This window comes from Phlebotomus papatasi, chromosome 2 (genome assembly GCF_024763615.1).
Source record: "Phlebotomus papatasi isolate M1 chromosome 2, Ppap_2.1, whole genome shotgun sequence".
In the NCBI taxonomy this organism is placed as follows: domain Eukaryota; kingdom Metazoa; phylum Arthropoda; class Insecta; order Diptera; family Psychodidae; genus Phlebotomus; species Phlebotomus papatasi.
In genome coordinates this window covers 67148876-67175548 of record NC_077223.1, presented here as the reverse complement: position 1 = coordinate 67175548, position 26673 = coordinate 67148876, and the positions used below count along the sequence as shown (strand labels likewise).

General features: G+C 32.2%; 1 protein-coding gene across 2 annotated transcripts in view; it reads left to right on the top strand.

The window, feature by feature from the left end:
• The window catches only part of LOC129803937 (plasma membrane ascorbate-dependent reductase CYBRD1), a 62040-nt gene that overhangs the window by 11942 nt on the left and 23425 nt on the right, over positions 1–26673 (top strand). Inside the window, exon 1 of one of the 2 annotated variants that reach the window (XM_055850822.1) lies at positions 21494–22328. The exons of the other annotated variant lie outside the window; for it this stretch is intronic. Coding sequence (XP_055706797.1) covers positions 22306–22328 — 23 coding nt within the window. The 5' untranslated portion in view covers positions 21494–22305. Of the gene's footprint in view, positions 1–21493; positions 22329–26673 lie in introns of those variants that run through there. 2 annotated transcript variants of the gene reach the window in all.

Genomic DNA, 26673 nt, shown 5'->3' with positions numbered 1-26673 from the left:
CATAAAGCTTGATCTCAAAAATATTATTAGGTTTTAGAAATAAAATTGTTTCACAGTTTTAGGTGCTTATGGTGCTGGTACAACCTATAACGAAACATTCAATTTAAATTAAGTATGAAATTTTAGAATAATTTGAAAATTTCAGTGAAAAATCCTATTAAATGTCAAGACGAATTCCATTGTCTTTGGATCTAAAGATTGTCTTTTAGATCCAAAGACAATGACGAATTCTAAAATAAAAATTTTATGGCGCTGTCACACCTTTTCAATTGAGTGAATTTCAATCGATTGAAATTTTACCTCTTACTCTTTCAAACTGAAATAAGGTATGTTTGTCTCTTTCTGTCAAAGGAAAATTGAAATAGAAATTTCAATGTTAATTTTAATTTGACAGAAAGATGCAGCTACATCTGATTTCAGTTTGAAAGAATAAAAGGTAAAATTTCAATCGATTGAATTTCACTCAGTCAGTTGAAAAGGTGTGCCAGCGCCATTAAATTTTTATTCTAAAATTCGTCATTGTCTTTGGATCTAAAAGACAATCTTTAGATCCAAAGACAATGGAATTCGTCTTGACATTTAATAGAATTTTTCACTGAAATTTTCAAATTATTCTAAAATTTCATACTTAATTTAAATTGAATGTTTCGTTAAATTTCATTTGAAATCTATTCCCTTAAACATCTCAAACACCATCTTTTCTATTTCACACACTGCATCACTGAAAGTGTAAATTACTTCACAATATGCCAGCATAATAATACCACAAAAAAAGATTTTTCTTGCATTGTGTTACAATTTCACTCAATAATGCTCTTCTGACTGACCTTTTTTTGTTTAAAACTCCATCGTGGTCTTTCATCTCTTCAATTCACTGACTTCTGTTGTTGAAACATTCACTGATTTTTACTCTAAATAGAGAAATAATTTGGTTTAACAGGTGATTTGTTATACTTTCTTTTGTACTATCGATTGACGAATATCACACGAGAAGGAGTGTCTAAGTATGTACTGACCTTTGGATCTGGGTGAAGAAAACATAGCTAGAAATGTGAAGGAATTTTTTTAGGGTGGATTTTATTGATAACCTTTTTATGCATATATAATTTTCTTTATTAATTAGTTTGAAGCTCTAGTCTATTAAAAGTTCTAGACTCTTAAAACTTTTCCTCCTCACGTAAATCAATTTTACTTTTAGTTGAAGAGTACAACTTCACAGTTGAAATTTCATTGATGGTAATTTGAGGTGGTTGATGAGCTCCACTCCACAATTGGCAATTTTGTCTGACGAAAGCAATAAATAAAGAAGGGATCGACATAAAACATAAAAGAGCTATTGATGTATTTATTTGCGTGTGTCCAACTCGGTTGCATTTTGATTGTTCAGCATTTTCGTGATAGAGCCAATATTGTCACGTCAAGAGCAACACTATGTTATTTCTTTTTGCCTTCTTTCGAGGAAGGAGTGTTTTATGTACTATGAAGGCAATTTGGGACAATGTAAATATGTCCCGGAAGGTTTGTTTTGCTTTAAATCTCAAGGGATAATTAAGGGACACTTTTTTCCCACAAAGCTGCTCATTCTTGTGCCATTTGAATGTTCCCTGGTGTTTTGTGGACATTGAGAAGGGTAAGGTTGACGAACTTTGGGTGCTGAGAATTTATAAAGAATGATACTGAAAGAGGATTGAATCTTTCTGAAATACTCAAGAGACCATAAATTGTTAATAGGATTTTTTCTATCGTAAGACTCAATAGAATTTTATTGCGGTTTAGAGGATTTCTGTGCCAACGAAATTCGTTTTAATATTAACATAATCAAGGAGCAAGTGTAATTTAAATGTGAAAGAAAATCTGAAAATATTATAGGTTAAAGGTTAAAGTTGCTTAAAAATCATTGATTGTTTAAATTTTGAATACATGATAGACAGGAAAGCTTGATACGGCATTACAGTAGGATTTCGTATAAAAGGCAAGAGACTTGCTGTTAATGGCAAAAGAATATTTTTAAAACAGTGAATATGTTAGGTTAGGTTAGACCTAACCAAAAAATACCATAATAAATAATAAGTTTAATGATATTACATTTTTAACGAGGCAAAATATTATAATTGTATCGAACTTGGGTAATAGTTGCCACTGACTTCTTAACGCCCTTAAAAAGGAAAATAGCAGAAATAGGGGAGACTGGGGAAAAACTTGTCAAAACGTATATTTAATTCTTTCGCGAGCTTTGAGAAAACTTAAAGTTTTATAATGAGCATATTCTTATAGGAAATTTACTGCTCTACAACATTGCAAAATACTACTTTCCTCATCTCGAAAGAAATGTGATTTTCGAATCATTTTCTAAAAGTCGATTTTGTAGAGATTCTCAAAATTGCTGGGGCAAATTTTGTCAGTCTTCGGATAATTTGAGACGTTTTACTCTCGCAACCGTTAAAAATATCAAATAGACATATTTTTATAGGAAATTTATTGTTCTACAACTTTTTCGAAGATAATTTTTCTCTATCTTAACGAGAAATGTGCTTAAATTGAGCTAATCAGTATTGATATTTTCTATAAGACAAATATTCCAAAAATAGGACTCAAAATTTCATTATTTTTTATTTTACATAATCCTTCTTTCAATCCCTTGAAACTTTGTAAGTTTAAGAAGGTTCATGAAGGCTATCTATAATAAAAATTTCAAGCCTCAGTCTCTTTTATTTTAGAAAATAATGAATATTGAAATTTTCGTTTTGACAAATTTTGCCCCAGTATCCCTTATTTTTATCCTAGATAGGTTTCGAACAAGTCAAATCCTACGTTCAAACCTGTATTAAAAAAAAGCTTAAGAAGAGGCAAGTCTCATCCTTTATAAAATATGAAGTGCTCAATATCATACAAACTTTGGGCCATTAAATATTTAAACATTTACGTAAAATTTCTATAACTTGGTTTTATGATTTCCAAAATCTTAAAAACAGGCCAAAGAACAATTCAAAATTGTAACGGCGTTATCACACTTGCACATTAAAATTTTAATGTGAATCACATTAATTGTCGCTTGTGAGCGTCCAAATATGTTATTTGTGTCTTTGAGTCACTTAATATTTGGAGTTTTTCTATTTATTGATAAAGAAGTGGACTTGGCCTGCAAAAATAAGTTTAAATTTACCTGAAGTATAATTATTTTTCACATTAAAAAATTAAAGAGAAAATCGCATTAATGCTATAAATCAATTTATATCAAATTTTGCGGGCCAAGTCTACCTTTTTATCAACAAATAGATCAAATTTTCAATATAAAATGATTCAGACACACAAATTACATATTTGGACCCTCACCAGCGACAATTAATGTGAATCATATTAAAATTTTAATGTGCAAGTGTGATAACCCAGTTAGGCATTGCCAACTTAAAAAATTATACTTAATCCTTTGAAATATTTATGCTTTATCGTGTTCTATGGTTGGCTGATCCGTTAAACGTTTTTAAGCTCTATCAAACAATAAAAAGTTATAAGAAAAATGTTTGCAAGAATTTAGGGAATTTAATGTTTCATTTAATAAACTAAATAATACATATTATTTTTATTTGTTCATGTTTATTTTGAGAATATCTACCCAAATAGGGGGACTTGGGTCTATTTGAGCTGTAGGGCTACATCGGCTACATTCATATTCGATTTTTCGGATATTTCTAAAGAAAAAAACCTGAACTTTAATGTAATGTATTTAGCTCTGCAAAATACGCGTGGAACTAAATAAATTAATTGTAAGGCCGAGCTTCCCTTAAAAATATGCAAAAAATCGTATTTTAATGTAGCTCCATAGCACAAAATAGCCCCACCTCCCTCTATTTATAAATAAATTACACGTTGTATGCAAATGCCCATCACTAAGTTGTACATTATGCAGGAAAACTAAACATGAAGTATTTCAGGCATTTGATAGACTATAAATGTTGATAGGATTGAACTTCAAAGGTCTTTCTGACACATGTCCATTTCTCTAAACCTCAAGGATTTGATACTGTACCTTTTTGATATGCGTCACGTCTGCAAGAGGCAGTCTTCCGACTGACCAAAGCAGTATTTGAGCTTTCGAATGACGTTGATTTTGCCCTTATCTCTGCATATTTCCCTGTCTAGTCATGCTTCAATTTCCTCCTTCATTCACATTAATTCGAGCGAATATGTGTGTATTTCCAATTTCATCAATTATTCAGAAAAAGTTTCTACTATCGAAGGAAATTGTAAGGGTAGGGTGTATAAATAAATTGTGTCCAGCTGGTTTATGGGGAGGAAAACCACACATATGAGGGTTGCCACGTAGGGCAATGATCTTCAATGAACTTCACACAAAAGAGTGAATTCAATCAAAATAGACAATAATGCTAAGAAAAAAAACTACAGAAAAGGGGCTAAAGTTCTATATATATGCAGGGAAGTGAATGATTGAACAGATTAACACAATTAAGTGTTCTTGCTATATATTTTTGGAACGAAAATTCCAAGTGGGGGACTTTCATTGGAGGTTCCCTAGAAAATTGCACTAATTTTTTACTCGTATTGATGTTCGTTTGATGAAAAATTAATGCACGGGACTCCGACTATATGGATCCTCTTGGACGTTGCATTTTTTTCCTGGCGTCAGCTTTTCCTGTCCAACAACGTTTCGATTTTAATATGCACGTGACAGTTAATGAAGGTGGAAGCCACCCCTAGTTTTTTTTTGCCCCAAAGTAACGCAAAAATCAATATAGGCAAATGCGAAGAGGGGAATTGTTAATGGCTGTCCTTAATAATGAATTTTCGCGCCAAATTGTCTCTTAGACTGAATATTGTAAATTATTCAGGAGATTTCTAAGAATACCTTCGAGGTATTTCTGTTTGATATTACACAAAAAGGCACTCCCAGAAGAATTTAATAACAGAGCAATTTTGAAATATAAAATTTTACTTTTTTTACAGAAAGAATTATTCGGTTTAATTAACTATGTTTTAGCACAAAATTGAACTGCAAAAGTGGACAGTATGTTACGGTTTTAGAAATAATAAATTTAAAATTGTTCAGGTATAGGGGGAAGTGGGGCATCTTTGAAATAGGATATCTTTAAAATTGAGCATTTTCTCCTATTTTTGGATAGAACTGGACCTTATTATTGAATAATTTAGCTGCATAAAGCAATTCTGAAAGTGAAATGCTTTGTGATAAGGCTCAGTTCCATTTGAAATAAGGGGAAAAACCTCAATTTTAGGTGTGATTCTTACATAATCACACCTATTAAATCCGCCTTAATTCAAAGTTGCTCCACATACCTTTACGGTAATACATATTAAACTTTCTTGAAATAATAAATTATGAATATTATTGTTAAAGCTTTATGATTCACATTATTTTGTGAAGACATGCTTTGGATTAAAACCATAAAATTTTAAGTAAATCAGTAAAATAAGTAAATCAGTACATTTTAATGATCAGTAAAATAGTAAATATTTTTGTTGAGTTTTTCATCTGTTCGATACAACTACAGCTAGGGGTAATTGTAGGACCTTTGAATTGGGGTACCTTTAAAATTTGACTTTTCTCACATATTTTTTAATAGAATTGGACTTTTCCATAATATTAAATTATGAAGCCAAATTGAATTATGACACTGAGAAAAGAAGAAGCTGCAATTAACTTTTTTTCGTCCATAACTTTAACACTTTTTGGGTGTAAAAATATATCAACATTTTTTAATGTTAATTTTACACCTTTTAAGGATAAAAAGGGTAACTTTAACGCATAATATACCTAAAAAGGATAATATTTACACCGTTTTCGGATCAATACTGCAGGGTAAAATTAACATTTCCGGAATATTATTTTAACTTTATCGTATTTCTCTCAGTGAATAGACTCAGACTGATCCTCGAGAACATTTATCCTATTAAACTTGGCAGTAAAGGATTAGAAAAAGAAATTTTCGAATTTCTCTCAATGGATAAGCCTCAATTTCAATAGAAAATTTTAGAAAAGACCAATTTGAAAAGGTAGGGGAGACCGAGGTAGAATTAGCCACTAAATGAAATTTTTCATTGCGTATAATTTGTACAAAAAATGTTTATATGAGGCTGATAAATATTTCAATGAATAGGAAGGGAAGTATATATTTAGAATAAAGAGTGGTTTCCTCAATATTCCTTCGCATGCAAACTATAATACCGACTTCAGACTGGAGGTTTAGCTCAGATCCCAAAGGTCTCAAAAATCTTAATAATAAGCAATTTTATTGATTTTTCAAAATCTGATAAATCATTTGCCCTTAATATTCAATCCTAAACAGCAATTTCCTAAAAAATCATGCTTGATGAGGAATTAGAGGAGTTAAGCCAGATAGCTAAGCCTAGGTCTGAAGCCTGTATAAGATACCATTATCTAATACTTTACATGGCTAATTCTGCCTCGATCTCCCCTATCAAAAATTCAAAAGTCTCCACTCCCCGATAATTTGAAATAATATATTTTTTATTCTGGCGTTGTAACTTTAAAATTAGTGAAAATTATTATTTTCCTGACAAATGTCAGTTAGTAAAATTAAATCAACTACCTTGTAGAAAATACTATTTATTTTTTCTGTATTTAATTGGCATATAAAATCATTAAGAGTGCGTCAATTGTGGGTAATAATAGTGACTCACAAATGGTGTCACATTTATTTTCAACTTTGATACTAACTATGAAGATGCAGTGAAAGTTACCTTGAACACCTTTTCGGTTCATCTCTGGAACGTGTTTCCAATGAAATTCAGTTCAACAGGTTTGAATTTGAATTCACCATCTTTCACCATCCTTCAAGCCTGATCCACCCAATATATAAAAAATTCACACATTTCGCGAAACAGTGGCGAAGAAAATCATAGAAAATGGGTTATATTGACTTTGCAATTTATTTGAAATGGTATATCAGTGTGTCACATTGTAAAATACTTTTTTTCTGGATTAATGTTCAATTTATCATGGAAGGCACGGCAGTTATTACGCGTGTTCTTTTAAGTGATACGTTAGGTGTACTTGGGATAGATATGGAGGGCGAAAAAAAAAGCTCAGGTCAAATATACAATATCATCAATATTTATGGTATCATAACAAACACGCACGATCCATTCTCCCAATGCCTTTGTTCGACTTTGAGGGTTTATTTAAAAAAAAGGAGTCTTTCCCATTCAACAGTTTGCCTATTAATAGAACGAACAATCTTCCAATGTGGTAAAGTGAGGTGTAAGATGATTTTACTACCAACTTTTTTCTTCATCGCGAAATGTAGGTTTATGGCCATTAAGGGTGTTCCACTGCAAAGCCAAGAGGATTGTGTGAAAATAAGCAGAAGTAATACTCAAATATTTACTCATACAAATTCAAGTCCTAGTCCGTGGTTTAATAACTACCCTTGCGTGAACTTTTGAGGTCAATTTCCTCAAGAAAGCTCTGGCTGGGGAGATAGTAATCAAGTTCTGCAATTCTTCAGTGTCTGCACAGAGAAATGCTGACTTGTGCATATTCATCTCTAATCCTCAATGAATCAGAGTAGGGTTTTGGCTCGCTGTATCATTTCGCAAAGATTCGAAAGGTTTCACAAAAATATATTTACTCTGAAAACTTCTATGCGAAATAGTTCAATTTCCATACACAAAAGGGGTAGCAAAGCGTCCGAGGCTTTGCGAGCTGCTCGAACTCCCGAGAAAGAGTTCTGCCTTATATACCTTTTCGCAAGTTTTTTGGTGTATATAAAATTATGGTCGAATTTAATTTGTCTATAAATCACCACAAAACCATCTTGAAGTTGAAAAATTGTTCAAGAGGGTTTCAAAAAAATCATTAATCTTTTAATAAATTTATTGACCAAATCGGACGAAAATTAGGCTTTTGACCTTGAATAATTCAAGATGGCGATTTTTCCGGTGATAGAGGTGTCCCAGGATGAAATGTTCAACTGGACTACCTCCAAAACATTTCAAAAAATGAACGAAATCGTCAGGGCCAATTTTTTACAAAATTAGAAAAATCTCATTTTTTTGCCTATTTTTGGGGGATAGGGAACGCATGAAAGAGATTACTTTCAAGTTAATGACATTTAAGGAGGGGTCATCGTAGACCAGAAGTTGATATCTCTTACCGTTTAAATTTTATATGGGTCAAAAGACTGGAAAAGTGCGAAAAACAGTTTTTTTTAAAACAGAGCTATCACCGTTACTTTCCCGATCCATCACCAATTATGACCGATGCAGTCGGATTCAGAATGACAAGACCTTTCAAAAAAGTCCAATTTAACAAAATCCGTTGAGAATTAGACCCTCCAGGGTGGTTGACCTTTGATCTTGAATAATTCAAGATGGCGATTTTTCCGGTGATAGGTGTCCAAGGACGAAATGTTCAGTTAGACTACCTCCAAAACATTTCCAAAAATGAACGAAATCGCCAAGGCCAATTTTTTGCAAAGTTAAAAAAAAACATGTTTTTGGAGGGGATAAAATGGGTGGGGGGTAATTTGGGTAAGTTAGTTCGATAGAGAATGTTAACTTGTGGGGGGGGGTCACCGAAGACTGGAAGTCAATATCTCTTACCGTTTGGCAGCCAGGATGGAGAGTAGTTGAAAAAAACACGATTGTTAAAACTGCTCTGTCTTGGAGTTCGAGCAGTTAAAAAGCACAACTTAGCATTAAATTTTTTGACGTATAAATTTACTTCTTTTCGCTATTCTTTAGAATCTCAGAAATTATTTTTTTATTGACTCCCATAAATTATTACAATTTGTCACAAACTCCCTGGCAATAATTATCTGATGTTTTCGACTTCAGGTTCGCCAATGCGAACCGCGTCTACCACAAAGGTCCTCAGGACCTCTTCTTCCTAATCCCACAAACATTTCTTGAGGAAGAAGCCTGTGCCTTAGAAATTATAGTGCGGCTACAGTAATGTACAAGAAAACGTCTTTGGTATCTTTAAACATTCTTCGATTTGTCCTCTTAAATTTTTGTGAAATATTCTTACATATTCATTTTTGATTTAAGGGATTTAACCAATAAATAGGATGATATTTTAGCCTTATAATTCAGGTTCCTTCCTAATCTAATTCCACCTAATATAATCTCATTTGTACTAACCACTTTAATCAATTGGTTTAAGAATTAGAAGGTTTTCAGATTTGAAATAGGTATCCATATAAATTTATTACAAACTTTTAAGGCTACACAGAAAAAAATATTTTGTAAAATTGTTCGTAAATGTTTGTGAAATCCTATGGAGGACTTACGAAATGCTCGTAAATCGTATAACCCACAAAGAAGTCCGTAAAATTTTGTACTTTTTCGCAAACATTGTTCGTAAAATGATCATTTGACGAACATTTTTTGTACTTTTACAACTACTTGTTCGTAAGTTCGTAAACACACAAAAAATGTTCGCAGAATTTTGTCATTTGTTTGTATTCCTTCGTAACAGACAAACAAAAATTTACGAACAAATACCAACAAATGACAAAATTTTATAAACATTTTTTGTGTGTTTACGAATATTTACGAACAAATGTTTATAAAAGTACAAAAAATGTTCATCAAATGATCATTTTACGAACAATGTTTGTGAAAAAAGTACAACATTTTACAAACTTGTTTATGGGTTATACGATTCACGAGCATTTCGTAAGTCTGCCATAGGATTTCACACACATTTATGAACAATTTTACAAAATATTTTTTTCTGTGTAGTTTATAAGGTTACTTTCGCAAGGTTACTTACAACTTTAGGAGTTTTTGAGTATAATACAGAATTATTTGATTATATTCATTGAAGTCTATGATTAATACAAAGTAATTTATTAATGTTTTTAGTTTTGCAATTGCAATTTTTTCCATAAAATTGCAAAATATTTGTAAAAGTCAGTATTTTGGAACTTTTACAATATAAAATGTAATCATTTTAGGTTACAATTATAGAATTTTTTTAAATTTTTTTTATTGCATATTTGGATTATTTTGCATAAATTTACCAATACGTAGTCTTCTTAGTAATAAGTGGTATGGATAAGTTTGATTGATTTGAATTTGGAATTCGGAATGCTTTAAGTGTTTTTATGCTTTATCCAAAATTAGATAGAAGGATAAGTCTGAAATATTTGTAGGATTAATTATTTAAGTTTATGTAGACAGTTCTTTACTTCAGTCATTTCTTAAGAACATAATATTCAATGAAATATTCTAACCCTACACCTGTGTCATGGGAAAAATTATCTTTCCGACAATCATCCCAAGAGTTTATGGTTGGGGACGGAAGGTGATGTTGTCGGAAATGTGGGGATTTTGTATCAGTGAGATAGGAGGGTTGCTTTATCGCATAACATTCCCTATTTTGCCACCGAGATCCCTCAACTTCCTCAAATTGGGTCAGCGACACCGGGGATGAGGGTTCAAGGAAGTCATCTTCTGTCCAAGCAACTTCCCCAATTTGGTTGATTTCGGATGTCTCACTATGTGCCCAAAATGTGTAAGTAATGTGTATTGGTGCGATAATGTGGACATAGAAAATCATTTAGGAGAATCTGAGTTTAGATCCACCACAACAACTTCCGATGGTTATTTGCAGAATCATCTACTTCTCATAGTTTTCCTCAAATTGTCTCCATTGGAGAGCAGGAATAGATTTTACTTGTTGTTGTACATGCCGCTATTAAAATCGGTGCTCCACATATGCTTAAAATTTCATGCTTGTGAATTCTAATGATGGTGAAATACCTTGCTGTTAGATAAGAAAGCCTTACGTAAGGCTATAGAAATTTTCTTTAAGCTTGATTGTTTTATGCATAGAAGAATTTAGTCATTTGGAACAATGAGTGACAACTTTTGACGCATTCTCTCTTGTGTTTGTCTACACCCAATGCTGCAGAGTTAGATAAAGAAAAGAGGTGTTTCTGAGCATAATTCTTGAGTAGGTAGTACCCATACAGAAACTTGACTGATTTCAGGAAAACACCATTTTCGAAGATTATCCAACGACTTTTTATAGTTCAAAACAGTTTTCTAAAATTTTTTATTGATTTTTCATAAGTAAACTGACCCATCTTGAATTGATATTATCTAAAATTCCAGCATGCCCACACTGGTTCACGAGTGAATATTTACAAAAGCGCAATTGCGATGGTAAATTGCAGTTGAAACATACAAAAAATACTGAATAATTCAAGAACGAAGATGAAGACAATGGCGAAACTTTACATTGTAATACAAATATGTTCGCTTATACACCCACTGAACTTGCGAACAAAATTCCTAAAGTTCAAAATCACCATCGCAAGAGCCACCAAATGCAGAACTTGAATGGTACATAGTGGTGGTGAAAGCCAAAGTTTTCCCTTAAAAGTCTATAAGAAAAAGATGCTGGAGGCATTACATTGCGACTTTGTCGAATGTTCGAAGTTTGAACTTCGGGTAGGTTTACTAATTGATTGGGAAGTTTGGATTACTTTGCAAACAAAGTTTAAATTGAAAATTAGGAAACTCTTTTTAAAATACCATGTGAGAATTTCTCAAATTTTGCAAGGTGTTTCCCTCAAATAAAATTAAGAATACTAAAAGATTAGCTAAGTTACTGTAAGAACTTTCACTTTTCTTAGTGTATTATATTGTAAGTTTTTATATTTTATGTGTTTTAGTTAAGTGCTAATTAAAAAAAACGTAGTAAAGTTCGGCAAATTGTGATTCGGTCTTAAAAAAATAAGAGGCTTTGTGAATATTCATATAAAAATTTTAAAAGGTTCAATGAAGTAAGATTTTTGTTTCTATAGTGAAAAGGGTCTGAAACTTCTCAAATTTAGAATTTTATGAGTGAAAAAATGATAAAATTTAGTTTTGACACCAGGTTGAATTAAATATTATCAAGGAAATCTATTAAAATTGAAAGTTAGAATGAAGAAATTAAAGTTTTCTTAAATTCAGATGTTTTCGATTGTCATAAAAATACTCATAATGTCTCTCGTAGCTTTTAGAAGTAGGGAATTGATTTTTTTTACAAAAATTGCTTATCAATTGCAATTATGAATATGGATAAAATTATCAATTTTTAATCGCTTCATTAGCGGATCATAACTGATTGTAGCCAGTTTAGTCTTATCAGAAATTCCAATACCTTTCTAACAAGTCCAAACACGCTACCATTCGGTTGAGAAATACGCTCTCCAGAGCCTTGTTAACCTTTGATTTTGAGAAACTGGTAATGGGAATTTTCGTATATCGACGAAATATCCATCTAAGACAAGTTTTAAAACATACTGAAAACTCCTTATTAAGATAACGAAACCTTTGTTTTTGTGTCTAAATTTAGTATTTCCTAATTGGAAATACTTCCTTTATTAAAATCATGTATTAAATTCATAAGGTATTCAACATAAATTTCTTATAATTTAAAACCTTTATAACTATAGCTTTATAATCAAGGTGAACTTAATGAAGCTGGTTATTTCCATTGTAAATTAGGTTCTGGACAGCTATTTGCGTTCTAGCTCAAAACCTTTGAGATTCTGAAATTAAAGTTTTTCTATTGGAAAATATGAACTTGGATTTGAGGGAGAATTTTGAATTTTAAAGTTTAAAGTTTAAAGTTTAAAGTCTTACCTCAGAATCAAAGGATAGATTATTAATTTAAACGCTTATAGGAGCTTCAGATTTAATATGTAGCTGTATGTCTTAACTTCTCAAATTTATTCAGTCAAGATTTTTGGGAAAATTTTGACTTAGAAGTAAATACTCATAAGAACTTCGTAGTCTCCGAAAACTGATCTAAACCTCCAGTTCTTTAATTTAAAAATTTAAATTCATATTTGAACTCACCTCTAAACTGTAACATGTTGAAAATTTTCAAATTATTTAACTTTGATTGAAGTTTAAATTCAGATCACCTTAAAGCTAAAACTATTCCGAACCGAACTGAATTTAAGTATTATATTTATTTAAATCGATGTTGATATCGATGATTTTGGTAATAGGAGCTTTAACATAAACTAGAAACCATAAAGTTTAGAGTTAGTTTCAACGTGTGAAGTAATTTGGAATAATATTTTTAAATGTATTATGTATGTATGTCCTTATTTTTCATCTTGATTGTGAAATCTTCCACCTACCTTACTGCCATCGCCGTATTGGCGTTGGTGACCACCTTCAAGAACCACAAAACGATGGAAAAGCTCTATCGCAAGTTGAATAAGCCAAAATAGGGGCATTGAAAGACTTACAGCTTAAGCCGAGAGACGGTTTAACGTAGTTATATTAAAATCAGTGATTAGGCTACATTTCCATAAGTTTCCCATTAAGTTGTCTCTCGAATAAAACCGTTAGACTGCCTAGGACAAACAATAATTGTAATTCAGAATACGAGTAAAAATACAAATTAAAAAAGAAGAAAAAAAAAAAACAGATTTAAAAAATAGTAACCTTTAATAGAAAAGATTACAAGAGAGATCCAGTACGCCAGCATTGGCTGATAACTCCCCTCACCCCTCTCCCAAAGTCAAGCAATCAGCAATAAGCAAAATCAACTTAATTAAACTTAAAGATTAACAAAAATTGAATAATTCATAGGGATTCGTTTATGCACCTGACTGGATCTTTTTTGGATTTTAATTTAATATTACAGTTTATTTGATTTCGATCAAGATATTTAAGGTTAGGGGGTACTTGATGCAATTGGTATTAGTGTGATCCCTGACCCAACTTGGGCGTACGAATCCCGCCCGGTGCAAATTATTGAATTATAGAATTATTTAAGGTTGGAAAAAAACTTAACTTGTTGTTACTGGTTTACAAACGTGATATTTTTAAGATAGTATTTTCTAGTATTAAACTAAACAGAACTAAAGGCAAACTAGGAAGTTTACTAGTCCTGATGACCTTGTATTTAGAACTTTCTTTAGAAGCTAGGATTGGATATATCAACTTTAGAGTACAGTAGACTCTCGCTCAATCGGCTCTTTTTCAATCAGGCGGAAAATTTTGTTGACAATTTTCACGTTTAATTAATTCGTTCAAATTCGCTGTAGTTCTTCCTATTTTATCGTGATTCTTTATAATTGATCGCTTTTTGTGGAATTTACAAAGGCTTTGACGCCCAAATCTATCGATAAACCGGATGATATTTTGCCTCAAATGCCCATTTGAGAGAGAGTCTACTGTATTAACATTAACATGTAGGGATAAGTGCGTTGCCTACAGACTATTCAAACTTCGGACAACTCATTTTTTCTTAGTTTCTTAATAAATTTCTTTACCATGAATCTTAACAGAAAATATGTGGCATAGGACAGTTATTAAAATTGGTGGTAGCCAAAATACTGAATTACCAATTCCGTTATCAAAACGTTTTTGGTTCTCAAAATTTTGGCCCTTTCGGGATTTTGACGGAATTCTGGATTTACGAATTTTGACTTTCAGGATTTTGACCGGTAGCCATTCATCTCATATATATATGCGTTCCGATTTAGAATTTAAATTTTGATGTTTTTGACTATATAATTTCGAACTCTAAAGTTAGGAAAGACTTACCCTATAAAAATTGGGTAATAGGAACACTTGCAAAAATTGAATAACTAAGCCAATACTATGGCAAGATTTTCAATATCGATTTTGAATTAAATCTGGAATTTATAATTTTCAAACTGTTCTTGGATTTGTATGTTATGACTATGTTTAGTTCGACAAGTAAGAATAAAGTAGAACTTGCTGAACTAGATTTTACCTATATATTAACTCTCTATCTAGATCTTAGTTTAACAGATCATACCTAAAAGAATTACTAGTAGTGCTCTTGCTTCTCGGAAAAGTAAGCGAGTTTCAAACAATAGTATCACCTCGAAATTCACAAGTGCTGAAAATTGGTCCAATAATTGTGCATTGAAGCTCATGTCTTTTACAAACTTCTTATATGCACTTTAGAAAAAGACTTTGAGACAAAAAGACAGTTTCAACACAAGCAAATTTCCTCTCAATGCCGGAATGATGAGTTTTTCTTCGACGTTGTCTTCCTTTCATGGGTGTTCTTTTGTAAGGCAGCACAAGTGTGTTTGATGGAAAAGATGGAGAAATGCAGGGAAGGTATGATAATAATCCCATGTTACCTGATATGATTGTATATGGCTGGGAGGAACCTGTTTGTTGATCGTGTATAGAAAGTCTTGCTCTTTTCACATCTCATATTGGGCTCATCTAAGGTATAGAAAAAAGGCCTTGCAGTTGACTCCTTTGAAAGTGTGAGTGCACATGTTGGTGGTTTTCTTTTACGCACATCACTGAATTAAATGTGGAGTAGATGATGATTAACAGAGATGCTCAAGAAGTACTCTCCTCTGGGCTTTTTTTTAGTGCTACAATAACCCATTTTATGCTCCAATAGAATATGTCAATAGCCCAAGATAAATTCAGCAGTTCTATGTGAAATGATGACCCTATAGACAATATTAATTTACTTTAGTACACTTCACCTTCTATGCCAATCACCCACGATAATCAATTCTTCATGACAAGAATACCATTTTAATTGCTTGAAACTTTTGAAAAATTTCACATCGCTTATCTGACGTAGGGTTTGATGTGAACAATTTGACGTGAATTTTATCAGGTGTGTTCATTTACAAAAGCCGTTTGGAAGTGAAGATGGAATATGCACAAATGGGCTTTCTTAATGAAAAACAGAAATATACACAAAAGATGCGTGTGAAGGAAGCGAATGAAAATGTAAGGCAAAAAAAACAAGGGGAGTAAGCACAAAGTTATACTCAATATTTATGAAATAGTGTATAAATTTTTAGTTTTACTCGCATTCTCTGATTGGTTTAAGTCTGCATATTTTTAAGGCCTTAGCCAATCAAAGAACGCGATGGAAATAAATATTTTTTGAGATTTAAATATTTCGCTGCTCAAATCCATATATTTTTCGTTTTATTTTACGATATTATAATAATAATAATACAAAAATTATTTTATTACACTGACACTAGTTTAAAAAAGTGCTTGAAATTAAAAAGTTTAATGAAAGAATTTCAAATTTGAATTATGCCCTAGACACACTTACGACTTAAGCCGAGAGACGACTTAGTGGAAAATGATGGAAATTAAGTTTAACCATTATGTTGAGTATAATTACACTAAGCCGTCTCTCGGCTAATCAAGCCGTCAAGGTCTGTCAAGGCTCTTAAACTGTCTTCAGACTAAAGGTTTAGCCCAGTTTCCGAAGGTCTCAGAATCCTAAATGGAAACTAATTTTATTGCTTTTTCAGAATCTATTAGGTCATTTTTCCAACAATCCAATCCTACGTTAAATTTTTCAAAATATCTCGACTGATAAGAAAATATAACAATTAAGCTATATGACTAAGCCCTAGGGCTGAAGCCCGTATTACGCTTTTTATCCCCTATATAATGCTAAATTAAAGATCCCACAATATTTGAGTATAAAGCATTCAAACTCTTGAACAATTTGTTTACCCCAGTCGATGGTCAATTGATCGTAACTATTTAACGATAAATTATTGATAGAATTTCGTAATCTATATGAATATTTTTGAGTTAGACAAAGAATACTTTAGATAATGAATATCTAATTAGTCGAATTATTAAGTGCAAGATCTTATTCGAAAATGTTTAGATTTCAAACTTCAGAACGTTTAGGGTATAATGACCAAATTCAAATTCTACTCTAAATGAGACTTTTCAACAACTCTAATTCAGAATATACAGAGTTTTTCCTTAATTAATACAGTACTAGGGGGAGGTGGAGCTACTTTGAGCTGTGGGGCTACATTGTTATACGATTTTTTCGCATATTTCTAATGGAAACTGAGTTTTAACATGATGTAATTTGGATAGACAAAATAATTATGTAACTAAATAAAATAATTGTAAGGACCAGTTTCATTTAGAAATATGTGAAAAAGTCGTATAACAATCTAGCCCCACAGCTCAATGTAGCCCCACCTCCCCCTACATTTTAATTTATAATTTATTATTTATCTGATAATTTTATTATCTGATTCTTTGCGTTCTAGATAACTTAAAAATCAATCGTATTGCTAAGTTTTAATAAAAAAAAGTCCCATATGAAACAGATTCTGAATTAGGCATTAGTTTTATTTTAAAGTATTCTTCAGAATCGTCAATGAGTAATGTTTGTCAGTTTAATGCTTAAATTTATATAGATTTAAAAAGCGATTCTCAAATTACAATAAATTTTAGTGTTTTTTTTAAATTTTATAATGAACCATTTGATAATTTAATGACATAAAAAAATGGCCTGTATGGTTAAACTTTAGGTTTGAAAACCCTATATGCCTTACACTTCGGAGGCTATTAGCAATAAAATTGTAATCTGAAAAGATTAAGATTGTGTTTAACTAAAAAAAATGGAGTTAGCATAACCATAGATAAAATAACGGATACAGTAGATTTTTACTTACACTGAGAAAAAAGGGGGTGCGATTAACTTTTTTCTTCGTAACTTTAACATTTTTTAGGTGTAAAAATATATTAACATTTTTAATGTTAATTTTACACCTTTTGAAGTGTAAAATTAAAATGAAAAAGGGTAATTTTAACCCCTAATACACATAAAAAGCATAATATTTACACCGATTTCGGATCAATAATGCAGGGTAAAATTAACATTTCCGGAATGTTATTTTAACTTTTTCGGATTTCTCTCACAGTGTACTTGCTTTTTAAATCGGTTTAATTTTTAATTCGCGCGCGCAGTTACATTTAAAAAAATTGATGAAATTTTTGAGGTTTGGTAAGGTCCGTCGAATACAGAAAATCTGCTCAAATTTGCTGTGGTTGTTTTTAAATGTGTAGTTTTTTCTTAATTTTGAAGATTTTTCGCTGAATTCGAACAACTCGGATGACATTTCAGCCAAAAATGACTGAATTTAGGAAAGACTACTGTAGCATTCGTTCGAAATTTAACACATCGTCGGTTTCATACCATGCTCAGAATGATAACTTTTCAGGAGAGCCATATGAAGTTGACGATTCTTTTTTCGTGCCATCCTAACTAAGTTTTGCTGTGACCAGTGGCAGTACTTAGACCATCTGGACTATAACACCTTGAAACGCCCGAAATTATGTTATCAGTTAAACTATTTTTCTCCAGTAGGGCGTGGTTTGTAGCTTAAACCAGGGATCTCTCCACCACATGTGATGAACAGACCTACGGCTTTAGACGAGATATGGATTAATGTAACTGTAATCAAAATAATGCACACAGAAAACTTTTGACTCTAAATTTAAGAATATATAAGACTCCGGGAACTTAAATTGGACGTGAATCCCCGAGGAATTTAAATTTAGAAGCTCTTTGCCAATGAAATAGTCTAGAATCCCTATCTCTTTGACGCTGATACGGGCTTCAGACCTAAAGGTTAGCCATCTGGCTTAACTCCTCTAATTCTTTATCAGGCGTGATTATTTTCGGAAATTGTTGTTTATGATTGAATATTAAGGGCAAATATAATCCATTGGATTTTGAAAAATCAATAAAATTTCTTGCTATTTAGATTTTTAAAACCTTCGGGAACTGGGCTAAACCCCCAGTCTGAAGCCGACGTAAGAGATCGGGAGTTTAAGTTCAGCATTAGCTGAAAAATGCAAAATGTCTTTAAGATTTGCAAATTACAATTAAAACTAAATGATCAAAGATTTAGGATTAGGGCATTGGCATTCATTGGATGGGATTTGAAATTAAATTCCTGGATGTTTCTGTTTAAGAATTTTCCATTTTTATGTGTGTGATTAGAGTTAATCCCCATCAGTTTCCTACTAAGTCGTCTCTCGGCCTAATTCGTAGGTCTTAAGGGCAATAGATTTTATTTTCTCCATCCACTGATGACCTGACTCTAAATATAAATCGAAAAGAAACCGAGCATTAGTTCTTTCTCGAAGTTAAATCAGATAAAAAATCTTAGTTAAAGGTTTATATTTAAACATTAGCACTATTATAATACTGAAAAGGATAAGATTTTTTAGGTTACAATTTTGAAAATCTTTTGCATAAATTTAAAGACGTCTATGCATTGTATTGTGATTTGTGAGGAATTTTCGTCAATAGTAAATCAATGGAAATAGGATCGCAGTATCACATTGTTGCACTTAATGGAGCGTGTAATATATTTTTTTTAATATTGCAGTTTAATGTAGTTTTAACTAAATCAAAGATTCCGATAATAGTCTGACTTTTTCTTCTGGATTTCCGATGAGATTCTTTAACATAAGTAAGGAAGAACGGGCACTGAATGGGTCAAGTGGTAGAGCACTCGCTCTATGATGCAAGTGTCTCGTGTTCGAATCCCCTTTAGGTCACCAAGAATTTTTCTGGCGTTAAAGGTGTTCGGATTGCATCCAGTGAGCTTCACTGCACTTGATTCCACGGACATGAGACTGACAATCTCATCCCGTATAAGAAAAAATAATAATGCATGTCTAGAAATCCCGTCGTGGGAAGGCCTTGTTCCTTCATGGAATGTTGTGCCAGCATTGTTATTATTAAGGAAAAACACTCGAAATTTTTAGGAATTATATATAAAATGATTTGTTGTAAATTGTAATGAAGTCTCGTCCCGAAGTAGAACTAATCTAGGATCGAAACGGTTGGTTGAATAAAGGGAGTAATGGTAGTTTAATATATATGTAGGGGAAAGTGCCCATGCTTGATACGATCCAAGCTTGATAATAACTATTTTTTCCCTACGTTAATCAATAATTGTGACTCATAGCAATATATTTTGATAGCTGGTCCTAAGACTCACATTTCCTGAAAAAATTAGGATCCCAACTCTTTTTTCCTAGTTTCAGGAAGCAAAAATCAAAAATAGGCCCAAAACTGTAATTTCGATACATGATATTTCATAAGTATTTCTTAATTAATGTCGCTGTTCAGGAAAACTACTATCATAGGCACATAGAGGGTTCATCAGTATTAATATTTATGTAAAAATATTTTTACTTGGGGACACTGTTTTTGTGGGTGGTGACAAATTCATAAATTTTACCTGTGTCTATCCTATATTTTAAGAAGGGTCCATGAATGATAATTTAAATGTGGCAACTCTATCATTACATGTGATTATTTCATAATTACACCTTTTGTAATCCTCCAAATTTATCGACAATTGACATAACCTTCAACCCTGTTGCCTGAATTTTAATGTTGCAGAGTGACATTTTCATGGACTCAAAGTGAAAAAATGGTTTTCGCTAGCGCCCTAATGTCATAAAAACATGGTTTAGAAAAATTACATAAGAGTGATTCTAAAACTAATAACCAGTCGTACAAACGATTTAAGCAGATAGATTAGAGTTCCGTCTAAATATTGATGTGCATTTTTTTGTATCCGGTGAAATTTTTACATTAAAAATGGGCGTTCGAATAGCCGAATCAATTATTATACAGGAAGGCCCCGGATCCAACTTATATAAAAATCGCCACTGAATTTCCATTTTCTTCTTGAGGAAAACCTAAGGATTTCCAGGAACTATTTGAGTTGGGATTATGAACCTAATAAGTGGGACATTTTTTTGTCATAGTGGAAGAATCGCTTCGGTTTGTGTGTTAATCGGAAAAAAATCACAAACCTTGGACATCATTTTACAGTATCAAGCATGGGCACTTTCCCCTATAATGCAGACCGAATTTTCTAATTGTCAAATATAATAAATGATAAAATTACTCAATCATTTGAGCGTCTTTAAGGGATGTCGGCATTTTGACTTTAGATCCTTATATGAGGCTACCATCAAAACCTGTTGTTACCAAGTTTATGACCCGCTTGACCGTTTTTAAATAAGGCTCGATTCCAAATTGTTCCAAAGTATAACTTCCGTATTCCGAAAAACTTGCCCTGCCCATTTACACTCAGTTCTTGTTTACATCAGTCTGACCTCTTTGACCCCTACATACCAGATGTTTGGGAAACTGGAGAATTAACTCAAAGAGATTGTCAAGAATGTCTTTCCCTATGGGTTTTGTCGGATACAATGACAGGCGGAAAATATTATTCTACACGAAATTCTCATGTGAATCTTACTTTGTAGTTTGAGTTGAAAACTTTCAACAAACATTGTGAATGGGAAGTGTAGGTGTCACTGCGTAGTTGATGAAAAGTCCAGTGGGTGATGGAAGATAGAAAACCTATAGATGTTGAGAATAACTATGGGGGGGCATTTAATGAATTATTGAGCCATGTGTCCACCTTTGGTGATGACCACTGAAGTGCCACGGACAGGTGTAAATGCATTCATTGCGGGGGGACAATTTCTGGTGATAATTCACTGGAGTTTTATATGCGGTGAGCAGAGAATAACCCACTGTGCTTCTTCCAGTGTTGTTGTAGTAGTATCTCGTGTACGACTTGGGTATCTAGATAAAAAAAAGAGTTGTGTGTAATAAATAAAGCTAATAGTTGCCCCCCGATCGCTTGGACGCCTCTTCGCCTTCGCGAAGTCGACAATCACTTTAGTATCTTGCTGACTGTTGTGCTGTGAGGACAGAATATCGTATTTTAACTGGCATTTGGATGAGTTGTGTGGACAGTTGAAGAAATTAGATTTGATAAATTGTTGTGAAGAGATTTTTGAAAGAAAAGAAAGTTGCTAGTGTGAAAAGAGAAATTATATCTATAGAAATTCTAATAGCACCTTTCAACAAATCACTATTTTATTGCTTTCATTGAGCTCGCTAAAAAAAAAGTTATTGAGTGCTGCATAAGAATCCGCCTTCTAATAGTTTAAGGAGTTCTTCTGACGGCTTTTTAATCTCTTCAAACTCGAATCTTCGGTCCATGTCATGAAGTTTAAGTAGCAACTTGTTGCACTCTGAATGCCTTCTTTCTGATCCACCAAGCACTCGGAAAAATCACATCTCAAAGACAATTTCTCGTGACCGATTTTGTGCTATTTTCTCACTGTGATTCTTCTAGTGAAATCTTGTTGGATTTTATCTCATGTGGTGATCACTTAGTTGGAGAATTGATGTAAATTGCGGCACAAGGACACGCAAAAATTGACTCCAATAAATCCGTGGTTATACTTTCTAAGTCCCAGCATTACCAGCAAATTCGAACGAAGATCATCGATCACCGGAGGAGTTTATCTTTCGAAAATCCGAAAATTAAAGTTTAAAATAAATATATCAAGTGTTTTGTGTGGCCTTGACATTAAGGCACAACTTTCTTGCATATCTTTTGGATTAAAAAAAAGTACACCAACAAAGACGTGAACAAGAAGTAACGCACTTGAGGAACAATGGCTCGAAATTCTCATACCACGTAAGTGTTCAATCGAATAATGTTTGCAATACTTTCCTCTCAATCATGAGGAATTTAAGTGGTGAAAATATTATGTGCAAATCTTTATGGTTTACTTACCATCCGTACTTGTTTAATCGACGAGTGATTTTCTTCCGATTTACAGGGTGGGTCAATTTAATGAGAGACACTGAAACTCTACAATGTCAATACAGTACAGTTCCACAAATATGAACTCCTCAGATAATATAAACGATCCGGACGGTTTAATTTAAAATGTAAATTTGAGGTTATGTGAAGAAAGTTTTGTGTGAAGCCTATTAGAACCAAATTTTTCTCAATTCAATTTTTTTTTGAGTTACGGTAAATGTATTTCACATAAATTACGTTACGATTTCGAAAATATTGCTCATAATTCCAGTGACTTGTCTGATTTTTAAAACTTCTTTCAAAATTTCGTTGAACTTTTTGAGTATAAAATCTATTGTGAAAAGCTTAAAATGAAACAGTACAGCTATACAAAACCCTACTTGTCCACTTAACCTCAAAAAGTCCGAATATCTAAAAATAACTGAAATAACCTCACAAAAAAAAGCTTTTCTTACTTTTGATTTATAGTAGAAATACTCCCAAGGTACATATTCTTTGGTAAAGTTTTAAAAAAAATTAAAAATCATTGTTATACAATTTTACCGATCGTATGTGTTCTTAATGAATTAATTTTAAACACTAAAATCACCTTATGAGAAGAAAAAGACTAAGGATTAATGAATAAAACTTACTTAAAACAATGAAATGATGAATAGAGCTTAAAATTTGGGAAATGAGCTCGTTGAATTTCGTATAAAATCGGAAACTGTGTTCAGTCGCAATTCTAAGTCGTCTGGCTATTAAAGTATTTTGCGCAATATCATAGAAAGAATTCTTTACAATATGAAATTCTTCAATATAATCGTAATCTTAAAACGATTATCAGGGTGTTAGGGACTACCATGGAATATGAAATGTGTTAGTTAGCTATCAGAGATTGTATCCGGCTCGAAGGACCAAATGATGTAAATTAACTTGCAGTATACAATGTATTAAATCAGTTATTAAAGCTTATCCCTTATCCAGCTCAAAAGACAAATGCTGTGGACTAACCTGAAATATGCAATATACTTAGGTCAGTTGGCATAACGAATATTCGGTTCGATGGACCAAATGTTGAGACTTAGCCATGGATATGAAAAGTATTAGATGAGTTATCAAAGATTATATTCAGCTCAAAAAAACAAATATTGAGATTTAACTTGGAATATGTAATGTACCAGATCAGCTGACAGAGCATCTATAATTTCAGAACAGAAGATCGAATGTATTTGATTCTGCTTAGATGTTGGCTTAGGTGTAGGAAAAGTTTACATGTTTTCGTACTTACATGTATATATTTACAAAAATACGCACTTGATACCTTTCAATCCTTTCAACAATGATCAATCTCCTAATAGTTCACAAATTCCAAAAACAAAATTCCTGATGAATTACAAAAATTAAATTTATCCCGGATAATTAAAATTAAGTGTAATTTTCGACAGGAAGAAGGTAGAAATTTAGTTAGAACAAATTATAACAGGTCGCAATCATCAGTAGGCTTCATACACTGAGAGAAATCCGAAAAAGTCAAAATAACATTCCGGAAATGTTAATTTTACCCTGCAGTATTGATCCCAAATCGGTGTAAATATTACCATTTTTAGGTGTATTGGGGGTTAAAGTTACCCTTTCCTATGTTAATTTTACCCTTAAAAAGGTGTAAAATTAACGTTAAAAAATGTTGATATATTTTTAAACCTAAAAAGTGTTAGAGTTATGAGGAAAAAAAGTTAATCGCACCCTCTTTTTTTTCTCAGTGTAGTTCCTATAAACCTGTCAAAGTTGTTTTAACGCTTTAAGAAAGAGTGGGACACCGGTGTCCCAAAAATAAAAAACTGACTTTTCGGACTATTTACAGGACAAAATACCCTTGTATAGCCATAAAATTGTTTCTGTTTTTGGGCCACCGGTGTCCCACTTATCCTTAAAGGGTTAACCCTTTAAGGACAATTGGGTCACCGGTGACCCAAAAATAGAATTTTTCCTACGACTTATCAAGCTATGTTTTGGTCTAAAAAGTCGGAAAAAGTGATTTTTTCAGACCCTCCGTTATTGACCTTCTCGTCCTTAAAGGGTTAAGGAAATATTTAAATTCAAATAAGGTCGTTACCCAGCGCACGCGAATTTCTGAAAATTATCAGATTTTCGTTATTTTTCCCCTTTTAGCTATATCTTGCTGAGTTTCAGCATTTTGTTTTTGCAGGGTAGCACATGATTTAAAAAAAAAACAAACAAACAATTTGTATATTAATTTTTTTTAAATATTGTTTATATTTTCCTGAAGAGGAGAACGTATTTATGATTTTCGAAGTATTGGAAGGCTCGTCCTGAATTCATCCTGAAAGTTTTGAAACTGCATTAAGTTATCTGATCGATTTTATAAAAGATTAATATACCCTAAAATACAAATGTTACAGTTTCACTTTTAAAGTTCATTGATCCACAAAAATAACAATTTTCCACTAAATTTCATTTCTAATGCTCATTCAATTGCACCACCTTGTTTCATGGTGATCATAAGGGGCTTTCTCGGTGATTTAAGAGTTAAGATGATGGCGATATGATCCGCAAAAGTTCAGCCAGTAATCATTTTCTCAACAAAATTGATGTACTTTCCAATTTCATTCTTATGAGATTGAATATAATGCTGAAAGCTATAACTTCTATATGAAACTATCTATTAGCAACTTTTCGCACTCCATTGCAATTTAATATAATATATTCATGGACAGCAGGTTGAGGGGTAGAAAAAAAGAGTTGTAGATTGCAATCGAGCACAAAAGAAGGGAAAAGATCTCAAGAGATGACGAAGGTTGGGAGACTGAGGTGAAAAAGTTTATTAAAATTGTAGTGCAAATTGCTAAACACGTTTTACTGGTTATAATTGATGTTTTTTTCTCCTGTTCCATTGGAAAATCACGGTGTTTCGTGTATATGAAATTTAACAGATTTCAAGAACGTTTTTTTTTATAGTGAAAAATGTCACATATTTTTGTGGTCATTTCTCTGGCGACGTTTTTTATGGCGGAAATGAAAATTTATGCATAAAAAATTATCCAGAAAAAAACGCAAAGAAGAGTAAATTGATGACAATAGTGTGAAGGAACTAGCAATAAAAATCCACTCATTTGTTCATACAACCATGAATATCGTCCCAATTAATTTATTACTTTCAATTACGTAAATTAACGCATTGAATACTGGAAAAAGAGTGTTGACTGGTGTGACTAATGGACTGTCACTTGATGCGGCAAATTGTTGCAATTTTAATTATCTTTTTTCTCCCAAAATATCTTTATTGTTTGTTTTTGCAACAATATTCAAAGAAAGATATTCAATAGTATATTTGGAATTTGTCGAGGGAGTTGAGAAATGCTGTCCGTTGTGGGATTTCTCTCTCACACCGAAGTCAAATAAATACCTTTCATGCATAATAATATCTTCAATTTGAATGATTTCCAGTTATTTTTACTTTACGACATTTTTCTCAAAGGCATGCTCTTTTGAATGTGAAATGACCAGAGAAGACGGATTACCAAGTGTAGAAATTTCATTTGAAGAAGCTGACAATGGAATTCAATAAGCAATTCATTATTTTGAAGCCTTTAATTGTACGGAGTCACCTTATAATTTAAGAGATTTTATAGCAATGTTTTGTTTTTTACAAATATTAGATTTCAACGATTTCAGAGAGTTGTGATACTTTCAGTTTTATGAAATGGAATATTTTTTCCAAATACTTTAATAATTTTATCTATAATTTTTTGTAAAATATTTAAATTGTAATCTACTTTTAGAAGTTATGGCATATTTATAGCATGATATGATAGTGGTTTACCGTGCTATTCCATTGAAAAGTCAACATGCTTTTTTAGCACATTACTGTTCTCAAGTGCTTCTGCATTATCGACTTTTTTCTATTGTTTCCTGTAACGAATTTTTAGTGGTTTTAGAACACGACGATGACTCGGGAAACCTGTGGATACAGGAACCAAAACAAAGAAAAGTCGATAATGCAGAAACACTTGAGAACAGTAAAGTGCTAAAGAAAACATGTTTATTTTTCATTGGAATAACACCATTATTCAATTTAGAGAATCAGATGAAAATATGTAATCATTTTATGACGTATAGCCTATTACAAGTTTTTTTATAGGAAGTTATAAAAATAATACAATACGAAATACTTAATACAGTTTAAATGATTCTTAACGGATCATCGGAAGTATAA